Raw genomic sequence first — 15,673 nt, 5'->3', positions numbered from 1 at the left:
ACTTTAGAATGGCTTTTGTTCCTGTTTAATTTTTGTAACCGGCAGGTTTTTTTTTCTTTTCCCCCCTCCAAGTGCGCCCTCTTGATTCCTCCACGTCGAGCCCTGCCATATCTATTCACGAAGTAGGCCATACAGGAGCGACTAAAACAGAAAGAAGTGGCATTACGAGGCTGAAGAGCGAGATGAAGCAGGTGAAAACATGGCTGTGCATTTACCTCCAGGCACTTAAGGACAAGCTCCTAGGGCTCATTTCTTACTGATAATTTCAAATGAGCTGTGATTTTTACCTGACCTCTTATAATAATATTTATAAGGTGCCTAAAAGCTAGATGCTGTTAACAAAAACTTACTTAGAAAAAGAAAAAAAAAATCCCTGCCTAGGCAGGGCACATTACAAATATTCTGCTGGGATCCAAAGTGCTGTACATGAGCTTCCCCATACATTGGGATGTTCAGTCTTCTTTTCACCATAGCACCAAAAATCTGCTCCTGAGTGCTGGGGCGGGGGACGGACCTTTCAGAGCAGCATCCAATACAACATGAAGAGCTGTGGCAAGGAGATCAGCAGTTCTGCCCCCCCCTGTATGCAGAAGCACTTTAACATATACGAATGACTCTTCCAGTGCAAGTCTCTCTTTTTTGGTAAGCAGACGGTTTAACCCGTCCCGTGTACAAAAGGAGAATAATGGGTGTGTTTTAAAGCTCAAGACGGAAGCAGTAACTCATATTCACATCCATACTGAGATGTTGATTGTTTATATGGGGCGGGGGAGAATCGGATTTAATGACATTTGCTTCTGTTGTTAAGTTCGGCATCAGTGTAACAGATTTACATAACTTGGTTTTATACTTCATTTTTTTCTATTCTAGAGGCATGGGAGACTAAGTAGTGGTGAACAGGTGAAATAAAAATACCCATGTTCATATAACATTGTTATATCTGCATGTTTTTATTTAGTGTTGCTTTATATGCATTTTTATGTGAGTATGCGCGTGCGCACATACACACACTCACACTGTCTGGAATATACAGTCTTCAAGTAGAATTACTAACATCATGTGTATGTGAGATTTTCAGTGGGTGGCTCTCATTGGCATGGGTTCCAGGGCTGCTTCCAGGGTTACTCATTCAAGACTATCCTGAATCAATAATCTCATATTGTTGGGTGGATTTTTTTTTAAAAAGCCAGAGAGAGAAGAAAAGAGAGAGCTCTCTGCTGAAAAAAGTAGAAAAATGTACAGAAGTACTAGAAAGCCAAAATATTAAATGATGTATTACATAAATTTTATATTGACTGTTATATTTTTTCCATTCCTGTTTTTTTTTTAAAAAAAACAAACAAACCATGTTAGCAACAACATTTTAATCACTGATCATGCTCACTTTGAGTGGTGGTGGGGGGCATCATTACATTTTTAAAGAGTACACCTAAAACTATAAAATGTGAATGTGACCTGTGGGTTTTTGAAAACAACTATATTGAACTGGTAGACTTCGCAGGAAGCTGTGATTGGCAGAAGCTCGATGTCAGCCATTATTTATAACGTATGAAATGGTCCTTAGCATGCTGTGATTTTTTGATTCCAGGGGTGTTAATCAGCTAATACACAGGAGATAAAACAGGAAAATTCTCATGATTGTCTAGGGTGATTATTCTTCACTCATAACCTTGTTTCTGTTTGGATTTATCACAACACAGCCCAGATTGAAGCTAATTAAGATTGCAGTTGATCATGTAGAAGACCATATGTAGATTGACTCTGCCTGTGAAAACAGGCTTAAAGTTGACACTTTATTCATAGAATCATAGAGTTGGAAGGGACCTCTAGGGTCATCTAGTCCAACCCCCTGCACAATGCAGAAAATTCACAAATACCTCCCCCCCACACACTCCCAATGACCCCTGCTCTGTGCCCAGAAGATGGCAAAAACCTCCAGGTTCCCTGACCCCAAAGTGGCAATTCCTTTTGATTTACTTTATCTGTGTTCTTCCTTCTACAAAAACGATGGTGCATTTCATGTGACAAAAATGACCTGGTGTTTGCTGCAATATGACTTGGTCACTGAATTATATCCGCTGCGATCTTTCTACCTTCAGTTCCATGAATATAAGGAATGAGCTGTGTTTCCTGTGGAGAATTCAGCTGCCCACTAGAGGGCACCATTAACATGCTTTCATTGTAGTACAACATTTCTTAGGGCCAAAATAGATACAAAGTGGAAGATCTGTGAGTGGATCTCCTCCCCCCATTTTTTTAAAGTAGAGCAGCTGTTGGAGCTGGAAGGGAATGCTCTGCTTTTGACAGCAGCAATGTGGGAGAAGGCTGTCTAAACCTTTCCCTTGCACCTTCTTTCTGATCTAAAGATGTGAGTAAACCCTTAGTAGAAAAAAATGCCGTATGGGTTGAATTCAGCAGCCCCCTTCCGTCATTATGGTTTCAGCATTCCTACGGAATTCCTACAGCATCTATTGTGACAGAGCACTACACAGGAGTCTCTCAATATACACCGTTGCCATTTTGTTTGAATCAGGTTATACACCTGTATTCTGGCATTGGTATGCATTATCAAAACCCTTGCCTTTTCAGGGTACATGCTCCCACATACTGAAATTGGAAAGTATGTATATTGCTAAAGAAAATGGTGATCACATGTGTTGAGATGATTGTGCATAGTGCAATGTCTCTATATGTGCAGTAGGAGCACTGGAAATGTAATAACTAAAAGGGGCTCATAGGTGTTGGAAAAGCATGCGAAGGGGGAGGGATAGGAAACTTGGGAAGGTCTTCCAGGATTCTATCTTGCAACCTGACATTGAATTTTGGCCAGAGTGTTGTGCATGTTCAGCTTGTGGGAACTCTAAGCTCCTTTAGTTTATGTGTGGTTCCCTCCCATATTATCAATCCACATCTGTTGATCTGATGCATAGCAGTACATGTGCAGGTCAGTGGAACACTACCTCAAAAAAAACCCCACCTTGATACAACCATACATGTGATCATTATCAAGATTACCTTTTATCAATGCACCTTTATGGGGGGGGGGGGAGGCACCAGAAACATCAGCAAACTGCGGAATTAATTTTAGACATTCTCCTAGTAGAACTGGAATTCAGGGGGTGTGGAGAGCAAGGCAGAGCAAATGCTTGCAGCAATAAAGGAATGGAATGTGGAGAATCCACATCCCTGGAATACACTGCACCATACTTATGGACATCAGATATATTAATTTAAGAATTAATCCCAAGTTTGACAGTTAAAGCTAAAAATGAAGCAATTCAGAAAATGTTTTTCATGGTCTTTGAATGTTAACTTGGTAGTTCAGCCTGCTGTTTTCTTAGCCTGTTCTGCATTTTGCTTGCTTGCATCTTCTTGCTTTCATGAAATGGAAATGGCTGTGATTATGATGCATGTTGCATGGGAAAGAGAATCTGACATTAGGCTAAACACAATGCATATGTTAAAAGCTATATTTCCTTCATTTGATTGGATTAGGCCCTACTAGCTTTTCATTGGTGCCAGAGGATGGAGGGAACCCTTTTGAACCCCCCCCCCCAATTATCCCAGGGATCATGAAATCCACACATGCAAAAAGCCATGTGGAATGGGGCCTGCAGTGAGGAGAAGAACTGGGAAGGATTGCCCCTCCAGCCTCTTGCGCCAGCAGAGAAGTTGTTGGGATCTAACCCATTGTTATAATTGCTTTCTGCTATCTGAAGGACAATAACCCCAGTAAACAAATTTTGCAAATTTGTAGAAAAACCTGGGACATTTTTCACTCAAATACATAAATGGGAGTGACTTCCCCAATACCAGAAAACTGTATTTGGATACAAGTAAACCAGTAACCTTACTGGTAACCACCAAACTGCATAAATTGGGGATGATATTCCACGTGCCAGTAAAACTTACAGAAATGAGAGAGAATTCATACAGGTACCAACCATTGAGGGCTTAGGAACATTTACATTTTTTGTTTTATTGTTCATGTATCTATCATTTCACTTGGCTTTTTAATCTTGATTTTGCTGATTTTTTGTTGTTTTGTATTTCTGTTTTGTAGTTCTTCTATGGGGGCCATTCCACATCCAGCAGCATGCACTCTTCCAGGTCCATGGTAATCCTTCATTAAGAAATTTAAAATTTCTCTCTTCTTCTTAGTAGGGACAAACATATCATAAATTCAGTTTCCTGCCTCTCTTTTCTGTTAAAGAGTATGTTTGTTAGGATTGTCTCTTACAGTGGTTGTCATATAAAACTGAAAGTTATAAGCATATGTCTACTATTGAATTTAAGGTTATAGAGTTAGTCCACATTATTACATGTCATCCTGATAGTCCAGCCTAGTCTGATCTTGTCAGAACTTGGAAGTCGAAGCAGAGTCAGCCCTGGTTAGTATTTGGATGGGAGACCACCAAGGAAGTCCAGGGTTGCTACACACGGAAAGGCAATGGCAAACCACCTCTGCTTATCTCATGCCTTGAAAACCCTACGGGGTGGTCATAAACCAGCTATGACTTGGTGGCACACAATTATTATTATCAGTCTATGTATTTACATAAAGATGTGAATGAAATTGCAAATCAAAGCACCCAACATATGGGGGGGGGGGTTGTCGTTTTTTTCAAAATGGAAATCCAGGAAAAAGGCACAGACTGCAGTAAAGGCTGATCGTTCCATGCCAGTCTCCCAGTAGCGAAAGAGCTGTAATAACATAGAAACCTGGAGGATAGAGATGTTAAGCCTCTAGCTCCATTTTATTCAAATGAGCTCTGAGTATGCCCACTTGAACCAAAAGGTTGAGGATCCACAAGTGGGGAAAGGAATAGAAAGTGACTACGAATACTGACAATTAGGGTGTGTTAGAGAATTGTAACCATCTCTCAAGTTGGAAGCAATTACAAGAAAAGCCTGAGGGAAGCCACTGGAAGTAAATATTAGAGCACCTGTTAGTAGGTCAAGCAGTCTAAAACATCCGTTACGGGGCCCTCAAGTACACGAGCCTGACTAAGAGAAAGCATCCAGGAGCTGTAGCAGTTGATGGGGATGGATGGCCCATTTTCAGAGCACAAATGCCAGACGACAGAGGAGTGTTGAAGGATCTATCACCTTAGGAAGGAAACAACATGCCTGGCTGTATCAACCAGTCCTTGATATAGTAACCCCCAATTTTATGGTTTTTCTTTCAGCTCTTGAGGGCTAAAGTGCTGACCTTGTAGAAATGGAAAAACAAGTTTGTTAACAGTTTGTGTGGCGCACTGAGTGTTAAGGTTGCCATGAGACTCCACTTGAGAACATGCAGGGTCCTGTTTCTTTTTACTACAGGGCTCCTGCTTTCTCCCCTGAAATGGTGGTGTAAAGAGCACTGCTGTTTCGCTCACCCAGGGGCCTAATTCATTTGCAATGATTTATTAATGGAGGGGGAATCTGGTTAAGCAAAGCTTATCATTGCAGGCACAGATGACAGAACCCCACAGAAGAGACACACTAATTACTTCAGCATTGGCACTTCCAGTGAACCATGGTGTGACTAAATGTCAGCTCTGCTGAATGGAATACAGCCTGACTCATTTGCCATCCAGACTCTCTGCGATGCTAATGAACATGTTGTATATTATATTAAACTAGCCAGGAAAAATCCCTCTTTTCTTTCCTTTCTTGCTTTGTAGTAAAGTTCCAGAAGGGTAGCTGTGGTAGTCTGGTGCTGCCAAAATAACAGAGTCTTGTGGGCCCTAGAAGAATAATGAATTTGTTAGTCTATAAGGTAATTCCTAGTTTAAGGCATTAAGTTGTTCTGTGATGGCCACATCTAGGGCTGCCCAGACCTGAATAAGTGCGCTGTTGTAAGGAGCTCATACAATACAAGAAATTCTGCAGCTGGGGCTACTTTGACCCGGGCCAATCATAATCCTTCTTAAACAACCATTTCTTTGTTGCTGCCCAGGCACAGTGAAAGATTTTACTTTATTCTCCTACAGGTGGGAAGCAGGCCTAGCAAATACACTGACACCCCCCCTCCCCAAAATACATTTGACATCTGCCTTAACTTTGACTGAATAAGTAAAGTTGGTTCACTTAACTTTTCCCAGACTGTATGCATACCGGTGCTTTAAACAATCATTCAAGCCTCAGATTGGGAGCTATTTTGTTTTATGCACAGGTATGTATTATATTGGCTTATCATGGTTGGGATCTTGTCCCGTCATGTCACATGTCACATCATGAGATTTAGCAGCACCGTCAATCCAATATACTGTTTCTTCTTTTCTAATGAAAACTGTGAACAAAATACTAAGAATAACATAGGAGCTGAGGCTGGGGGTGGACCTTGCTTTGGAGGAGCCAAAAAATTGTCCCACCTCAGCCTCCTTTCTGTGCAGCTGTACTCACATATATCAGATTCTCCCTGCCAGAGTTTTCTCACAGACTCTGTTATAGATTTCACGTCCATTGGCTGGCTTCTGATCAAGTATCCAGAGACAAGAGAACTGCTCCAATCCAGGCCCTGGATATATATGCATAAATACAAGTACACATTTGTAATGAAATATATGGTAAAATGGGGACAGCATATATATACTGTCCCCATTTTACCATATATTTAGTCACAAATGTGCATCTGACTTTCAGCAAACTACTTGACAAGACCCAGGCACTCCCAGGTGAACTTTCAGGACCAAAACTTAAGTAATGCAGTGGGAGATCCAGAAGTAAATGTCTGTCCTTTGGTTTTTCAAAGAAAAATTAGTGACAGTGGGTTGATTAGGATTGATGCTGCTGGAGAGAACAGAGAGCGTTCTACTCTTTTTGCCCGTGCTGTTTTCCTGATGCAAATGTTTTCCAGAGAGACTATTTGCCCTGCAAGTGGTAAACATACCTGTATCAGATGGGCTTGGGGAGAGGAGAAGTTTGCATCTTAAAAATGGCACATGGAAGAGTATAAAGCGTTCTCTCTTCATACTGTTACTCTGCTCAACCTCTCTCCTCCTTGCTATTTACTTTTTTAAAAATGGAAAGATCTGTTTGCCAATCTAGTTCGGTCCTTACTGTGGGGCCACTTGGTTACTGGCATGAAATCTGTCACAATAAAGATCTGGACTTGATCTAGTGCTGGGAAAGTATGAAACTCAAAAGTTGTTCTTTGCCTTCCTAGTAGGGGTGTGTGCTTGCTATAAACCGAGCTGAAAAAATACCCAATTTATTGGGTATTTTGTCAGCCAGCTACTGAATGGGCTCCTAATTCAGCTATCCAAAAACAACTGCCCCCAAAAATCCTGAAAATATTCAGGATTTTTCAAGACTGCTGGTTAGCTGTAGCTAAAGGGCATTTAAAGGGCTCTCAATCCCTTTAAATATATTTGGAGTGACTTCTCAGTTTGGAGACGGCATTTAAAGGAACTGCGAGCCCTTTAAATTCCGTCGGAGTTCACTCACTATGGAATCATGCAGCCTGTAGAAGGTATTTAAAGGGACCACGATCCCTTTAAATGCCTTTTCCCTTTAAATGCCTTTGCCACCCTCCATTGAAAACAACGGAGGATGGGGGTGGCTCTGTTGGGCAATCCAGTTTAAATCGGGCTGCCCAGCAGAGCCTGTGGGAAGAAGAAGAAGAAGAAGAAGAAGAGGAAGAAGAGATTGGATTTATACCCCGCCCTTCACTTGGAGTCTCAGAGCGGCTTACAAACTCCTTTCCCTTCCCCTCCCCACAACAGACACCCTGTGAGGTGGGTGGGGCTGAGAGATCTCTGGCAGGAACTGTTCTTTTTCAAGGACAGCTGTGCCAGAGCTTGTGACTGACCCAAGGTCACATCAGCAGGTGCAAGTGGAGGAGTGGGGAATCAAACCCGGTTCTCCCAGATTAGAGTCCGCACACTTAACCACTACACCAAACCTCGGCTTGGGCTGGCTCCTTTTTGCAGCTGGATTTAAACTGAGCTTCCAGTCTCCCTGTGCAGAAAAAGCAGTCTCAGCTGCTGCAGATAGTCCTGTGCAAGTGAGAGACCCGTTGATGCCCAGTAGGAGGATGCTACTGGCATCTACTAAAGATGCTAGAGCTTTGTAGCCGCTCACACTGCTTGTATCAATGCCTACTCTACAACACTTTGGCATTAACATTTTAATAAAGCACTATTGCCCCTCAACATCTTAATTCAGATTCTGTGCCATCAGAGAAGCCCTTGGAGCAAGCATTTTAATTGTAAATTATTTTTATTTGGATATATTACACTTAAACACTAATGAGTTGAACATGTGTTACCTGTGAAATAGGCCTGAGCAGGGTTTATTCTTAAGCAAAGGCTTTGGAACTGGAGTCATGGGAGAAGACCTACATTTGAAGGCCTGTAATATATTTGAAGCATCAGACACATTCATGTTACTTTGTTTGCTGCAAGACATGACATCCCCCAGTTTGCAGTACTGAACTGACAATAGAATTGTTGCTTAGTATGAAACTGTGTGTGTCTCATCCAAGAGGAAGTCAGTTTAAATGTGCTTAATGTGCCCAGGATTGCATCCTTGATGTGAGGTTGAGTAATGAGCAGCTGCACCAAGTTGGAACCCCCTTGGTGCAGCCCCCTGGAGAAAGCAGTTACTTTCCTGGAATCAACAGTTTTACAAGCAAAAAGGAAGGACTTCTTGTACTGATTTGTACTGCCTCCTGGATCAGTTAAAAACATACAGCGAAACAGACTAAAATATAAATGCAAAATATAACCAATGAGTACACTATTTTTCGTCATCACTGATTTAATGTCAGCTATCATAAAAACCAGTTCTGAAGAGATCTGATGGACAGACTTTAGCTTATTTCCAGAGAAACAACCACCCAGAATGTCCCTGTACTTACTCATACTCTGTGAAATTGAGAAGAGGGGCCGTACCAAAGGTCATTCAGCAAAAACCTGAGGAAAACTAGATGAACTGAGTTTATGAAAATGCTTAGGGCCAGGGGTCATTTGGGGGGGGACGCGGGGGGACGCCACCCCCCCGGGTGAGGTGCGGGAGGGCGGAGCCTGGAGCTCTCTGCTGGTGCCCGCTGGAGGTTGCCGCCGGCTGTGGGGAGGACACACTTCCAGTGATGTCAGGGGGTGTGGCATATGCTAATGAGTTATGCTAATGAGTCCCCCTAGCTCTTTTTCTACGAAATGACCCCTGCTTAGGGCTGTTCCTTCTATGCTTTCTCTGGCTATGATCTTAAGTATTATTGACTTTCCTGACTTCATCAAACAATTGGTATAGAAGGAATGGTGTCTGATGGTATCACTGCACTTAGGATATCTCCTGTAACAGTGTTATTACACTATACATTGATTTCGCAAGATTTGTGACTTAAAACTGATGTACTTTACTGGGCTATTACACTATTTAATCAGAAATGGCATTGGGAATAGTAATATGATGAATTCAGTTTGTAAAAGGAGCTGTCTAAACAAATTAGTTAGAAAACCAGCAATTTGGGGGGATTCATAACATGTACAATAAATAACAAAATTGCTACACACAACTAATAATATACTGTGTGGTAGAACCTACAAACCATGAGAGGAAAGTGCTCACAGAAGTGGGTCTTTTTCTACATTCCACTTCCCCGAGCAGCCTCCTAAGATCACTGAGAAACAGACCTGGGATACAGCCGCCAAAGTCAAAGTAATTTATTACGGTATTACACCAGCATGAATCACAGAATAAAATATACCATAGTCATCACCCAAAATTGTTAAAAGTTTCAGTTAAAACTATAATAAACTTTGTATAAGAAATTGCAAAAAACATTCCAATAATATGTAGGGATATATTGTGAGGAGGGTTTTAACCTTTAAGACTTAAAATTTATAAAATTATATATATTATATTGGTTTATGTCATACTTTATGTTTCCTTACTTTCTTGAATGTTCAGTTGAGTTTTGTAGCTGGCTGCACGGATTTCGCACAAAGCGCAGTCACCTGTGGGTTTTCTCCTAGGAGCAACATTTTATCATATCCCGGATTTGAACACCTAGGGTTTCTATTGAGCGGGGGGGGGGGATATACTTTGAGCAACTCATTTGATAAAAAGGGCAGGGTACAGCTGCGAAGAAGGGGGGGGGCTACGATGCCAGAATGCCAGGGTCTCCAGTCACCCAGGAGGTGGAGCTGGGAAAGTCATTATTTGTTTCTATGCAGTGTTGGGGTTCAGTCTGAGTAGCGTGAGGGGGACCCAGAGGAAAATTTTGCTCAGGTGTCTGTAGAACTTCTCAGCAGCCGTGACTGGGGGTCATGGAAACCTCATAGGATAAATACCTTGAGGCACTGGGGGAGCACACAAAGGGGAATTTGGGCATAACTGTTCCTCTTCCCTCTTTTACCAAAGTTTGCTGTGGAAGAGGGAGATGACAGATTTCACATAATTCCCCTCTTTACAGCAACCCCCTATGTCTTTGTGGGGACTTATTGGTTTTATGGAGTAAGGGGAAAGTGGGCAAAGATCCACTTCTGTGAACACCTCCCATTTTTCACTTCATAGGAAGCAATTTTATATGGTCAATATATGGGGAAGAAACCACAACAGTAGTAATTCATCATGTGGGATACCAAAGAAACCAGTAAGGATTCCAGGACTGTAAAATCAAAAGAAATGTTCAGAGAGGCTTTTACTTCAGTTAGGGGCATCCAGTTATTGGCCTCTGGTCTGTTCTTGCAGCCTTTCAATATTATTTTATAGCAGGCCCTTGCCAGCCAGCCAGCTGACAACCTGGTAATGGATGGTTGAAAAGTGCAATAATAAAAACCTTGTGTGTACCGTGTATCCAAACAGTTTTGATCTCTCATTGACTCTCTGTGGCTGCCCTCCTGTTACAAAGCGGCTGCAGAACTCATTGAATGCCTCCTCATGTAACCAGTTAATAAGCCAAGGATGTTTCCTTTTGGTCAGTTCTGCTGTAGTAAGTGCTAACAAGTGTACATTCAAATATATAAAGGCGTCAACTTAAAATTCCCTGGTTGTGGCAACATCTTTACCATAACCAACAAGTTAAACATAACTTTTGCTTCAGGTTCTTAAGTGGAGGCATTAATGATAGAGAATAGCACTGTGTGAGTGTTAATGTTTTCCAGTCTTTCTAAACATGTATAAAAAACATGTATCCTGTCAAACAGCACTAGATTTTTTTTGTATTATAATGTAAGAGTTTAAATTGTTCATTTGTAGTTTGCCTTTCTCTGAGACTGAAAGTGGATTGCAGAATTTAGCAATGCAGTAGGGACAGTATACAACACCATAAACATTGTAATAAGATTGGATCACAAAGTTAGAAAATAATGCAAAAAACCCATATAAAATATGACATAAGTGCAAAATTTGGATTACAAATATTAGAAAACAATGCAGCAAGAAGAAGAAATGCATACACTAAACAATATCATAAACTACAGCCCTTGTCGCTTTGTAAAACCATCCTCCTGAACAATTCTGTTTTACTAAAACCCTATTTCCTTTATAAAAAGGATGGGTGACCCCTTCAGCAGACTTTGCTGAGATGATCACAGCTACCACAGTGGGGCATGTTGGAAGGGGCATTCTTTTAGATACGTGGGTCCTAGGCCATGAAAGACTTTGTAAGTGACAGTAAATACCTTTGATTGAATCCAGAAACAAATTGGTAGCCAATGGAGCAACTGCAGAAGAGACGTAATGTGCTTAATCCCCTTAACTCCCAATAGTAATTGGGTTGTTGCATTCTCAGCCAGCTGGCATTTCCTGGTTGTCTTTGAGGGCAGATCCATGTAGAATGCCTTACAGTAGTCTAGTCTTGTGGTTACTGTGGCATGGATTCATGAGGCCAGACCAGTGTGGTCAAGGAAGGGAACTATCTAAATGGAGATGGTAGAAAGCATTTTTGCCAGTAAAATTAACTTGCTTCTCTAACAATAATATTGGGTCCAGTATGACCCTTAAACTCTTTACAGAATCAGTGAGGGTCAGCTAATCCCCACCAACTGTGGGAAGCACAGTGCCCTCTGAGACCTTAGCCTTCTCAACCAGCACTACCTCTGTCTAGTCAGGATTCAGTTCTGGCTTGCTCACCTTTAACCTTTTAACAGTAGCAGCAAGGACTCTACATCCAGGACTCTACCTGATCACCAGGAGATTTGGAGAAGGAGATATAGAGCTCGGTGTCATCAGCATATTGATGACACCCAGCTCTGAACTCATGAAAGATTTCTCCTAAGGGAGTTCTGTTAAGATTTACGAGTCTATTCTTTAATTGAAAGTGGTAGAATATAGATTGACATCTGCTGCTTGATCCTTACATGTGAGGAGCTTGTGAAACATTACTGATAAACATGAGCAAGGAAGGGCTACAACATTTGGGTGCAGAGATTGGAATGGAGAAGCAATAAAGAGTAGTGGAGTCTGTCTAGAGCTTTTTCTGCATGTGTTTAGAATGTACAGGTCTGAGGCTGACTCACAGTTGACTTCATTTCTCCCCCCGGCACACGCAGAGATGCAGTAGTCCTTCTTCTCCTACTAGCACATCTTCCCTGACGGGGTCTGGTGGACACTGCATCAGTTGGGGTGATCGTCAAGGGCAGTGGCTTCGCAGGAGACGACTTGATGGTGCTATTAATAGAGTTCCTGTTGGTTTCTACCCAAAAGTGTGGAAGATCCTTCAGAAGGTAAACTAGGGGGAATAGAGGAAATAAAATACTGCACGTTGCCTGTGAAACGTTGTAAGGCACATTCTGTTGCATTTATTTATTTATTTATTTATTTATTTTATTCTATTCAATTTATACCCCGCCCTCCCCGCTGTGCGGGCTCAGGGCGGCTTACAAGGGCATACGCCAATATAAAACATATTTAAAACCAGTTTAAAACCATCACTATACAAATAACATTACAACCAAATATTAATTAATTGCTCTAGATGTTATCTCACAGATGGCGTGATTCACTGCTCTATTGCTAGTATTACTCGTACTCTGTTCCTCAGTGTCATCTGCTCCAGGGAGACACAGATGTTCCCTTTTCCAGGGCCAGGCAAGATGGAACAAAAATGATGGTGGTAGTGGTGGCTCCTACTCGTACACCTGGTGGAAGAGCTCCGTCTTACAGGCCCTGCGGAACTGTACAAGGTCCCGCAGGGCCCGGATCTCCACCAGGTAGAAGCTCATTCCACCAGGTAGAAGCCGCCACCGAAAAAGCCCTGGCCCTGGTTGCGGCCAGTCTGGCCTCTCTGGGACCTGGGATTGATAGAAGATGATGTGTCCCAGACCGAAGTGCTCGTGGGGGAACATATGAGGAAAGGCGGTCCCTTAGGTAAGCTGGACCCAGACCATATAGGGCTTTAAAGGTAAGAACCAGCACTTTGAAGCGAATCCGGTACGCTATTGGCAACCAGTGCAGTGCTTTCAGCACAGGCTGGATGTGGTCCCTACTAGGAAGACCCATCAACAGCCTGGCCGCAGCATTCTGCACTATTGTCTGGTTGGTATCCTTCAAAGATTTATTGAGATTCCAGGATTAGCAAGCAGATCACTTATTAAATTATTCTGAAACAAAAAGAGATGTCATTCCCCAAGGCATTGGTTGTTTAAAATAGACCTGATTTTCTTAAATGACAGCATTGTGAAAAGTGTCCCAAATTTCCTCTATAAAGGTTAGTTGTTGGGTTTTAAAGCTCTTAGGGCTTGTGGTCGCAGGTGCTTTCTTCATTCCTGAGATCCAATGTGCAGTAGTGAGTAGAGTATCTGATAGGACGGGGACCAGCTTTAAGGCTATATTCAGTCATGAAGTTCACTCACTGACTGAGGTCCAGGCGTTCTCTCTCTGTCTAATCTATCTCATAGGGTTGTGATATTAAAATTGGGGGTATGTACACTCCTCTGAGCTGTCTCTAACACACACAGGAAATAACAATCCAGCACAGTCATCATACAGTGGACTGTGCAGGCTTTGTGGCCTTCAAACAGGAAGTGAGAGGTATTCTCTGTATCACTCCTGACGGTATTCTCAGGTAGTCCAGGGTGGTAGTCCAACCACTCAGAGTCGGATGCGGAATAAACTGAGCTGTTTGCCAGTTTAGCCGCAAATAGCTTGATTTATTGAGCTTGATTCCATGAGGAGCTGGGTGTGGGAGGATAGTCCATCTCTTTCCTTCAAAAGGAATATTTTCTGTTTTATCCGTGAGACTGAGTTTTGCAAATTGTTTCAGAGATAACAAGTTTTACTATTATTTGAATATTTATATCGGTATGGATTTTAATTGTAAGCCATTTTGACTGAAACAGTATTGTATTCGTGAAATAAATAATATAGGGTTATAGGATCACCTAGGAGATGTTCCTTCACATAGCCTGGATTCCCCAAAGCATCTCTCCTAGATTAAGCATCATCAGCTTTCATGGCAGTGTATGCTGTGTGAAAATGAGGTTGGCAGTTAATTAAATGAAAGCTCTGCATCTTCCTGGCTTCTAAGATTTCTCATTAGATACTGCTCAGACATGTTAAAGCCTACTGTTGCTGCCTTAGTTATTAATTTATCAAAACATGTTTGTCCAGCCTTTCCCTTCGTGGCTCAAGGCAACTTGAAATTTGTTCCATTAAAGCCATAAATAGAAAACAGACCATTCATAAAACATCATAGAAAACGTATCTGCAAAATCTCTCTAAATGCCTTCACAAGCAGCACAGCCTTGAAAAGCTTTTTTTTAAAAAAATCTCCGGAGAGAGTGTCCTTCCCCTGACCTCCTCAAAATCTGCTCCGTAAAATGGGGGCCATTACTGAACAGAACTGGGCTCCGGTGGATGCCAAGTAAGCAGCCCTTGGTGGAGTGGGGGGACATACTGAAAGTGATGACCAGCAGAGCGTAATTGACTAATGGGAATACATGGAGAGAGGAGGTGCTTCAGATACGTGGGTTCTGGGCCTTGCAGGGCCTTTAAGGTGATACTAAGCACCTTGAATTGTACTTAGGAAAAATGTAATTATTGTTAAGGTTTTGCAAGCCTTGTGAAGCATGTTAGCTAGTGGGCAAGGCACAAGAGAAAACAAAAGGACTCTTACAACCAATTCTGCTTGTGTCTGAAGCATTCTCTAAAATTAGAGTGGACATCATAGCGCCAATCACCAAAGCAACCCGGTCTGGGAATGAATATATTTGTACCATAGTGGACTATGCAAGAAAGTTCCCAGAAGCAATACCTTTACGGGACATTGAAACGAAAACTGTAGCAGAAGTCCCACTGGCAGTGTTCACCAGGCTAGGTTTTCCACAAGAGACGGTCACAGATTTGGGAACCACATTCATGTCCCAAGTGATGAAGGAAGGTAGAGTACTGACAGCTTCGGAATTCAGCCCTGAATGAGAGCAGTTTGACACAGATAGGAGAACTGAGGAAAGTAGGAAAGGATGAGTGGGGAGTTAGATGGAGACTTCCATTCAGGCCAAAGAAAGGGGATAGATCTAGTGAGGGGAAAATTTCCCTACCCTACCCAGTCAAACAGGGAGTTAGCTCTGAAGAGTGGAGAGATCCCTGGTCTGGTGTGGTTAGAAACTGTCTTTAGAGACCTTAAGAGTTAGTTAAAAACTCAAGACAAGTACTGGTGTTTAAAGGGAAGGGGCTTGGGTGCTAGGAAGAGTGTACCAGCCTTCTGGAAACCAAAAGAGTTAGAGAACATGTACTCAAA

At 42.1% G+C, this 15,673-nt stretch overlaps 1 protein-coding gene across 1 annotated transcript in view; it reads left to right on the top strand.

The window, feature by feature from the left end:
• PHKA2 (phosphorylase kinase, alpha 2 (liver)) overlaps positions 1 to 15,673 on the top strand; it is an 89,600-nt gene that overhangs the window by 53,490 nt on the left and 20,437 nt on the right. Inside the window, exons 28-31 of the mRNA XM_015417590.1 lie at positions 73 to 191; positions 871 to 900; positions 4,064 to 4,117; positions 12,486 to 12,659. Coding sequence (XP_015273076.1) covers positions 73 to 191; positions 871 to 900; positions 4,064 to 4,117; positions 12,486 to 12,659 — 377 coding nt within the window. The remainder of the gene's footprint in view (positions 1 to 72; positions 192 to 870; positions 901 to 4,063; positions 4,118 to 12,485; positions 12,660 to 15,673) is intronic.

Source organism: Gekko japonicus, unplaced genomic scaffold (genome assembly GCF_001447785.1).
Source record: "Gekko japonicus isolate JY-2015 unplaced genomic scaffold, Gekko_japonicus_V1.1 scaffold18, whole genome shotgun sequence".
In the NCBI taxonomy this organism is placed as follows: domain Eukaryota; kingdom Metazoa; phylum Chordata; class Lepidosauria; order Squamata; family Gekkonidae; genus Gekko; species Gekko japonicus.
The sequence above is the reverse complement of the archived record's forward strand: the minus strand, read 5'-3'. Positions and strand labels throughout refer to the sequence as shown.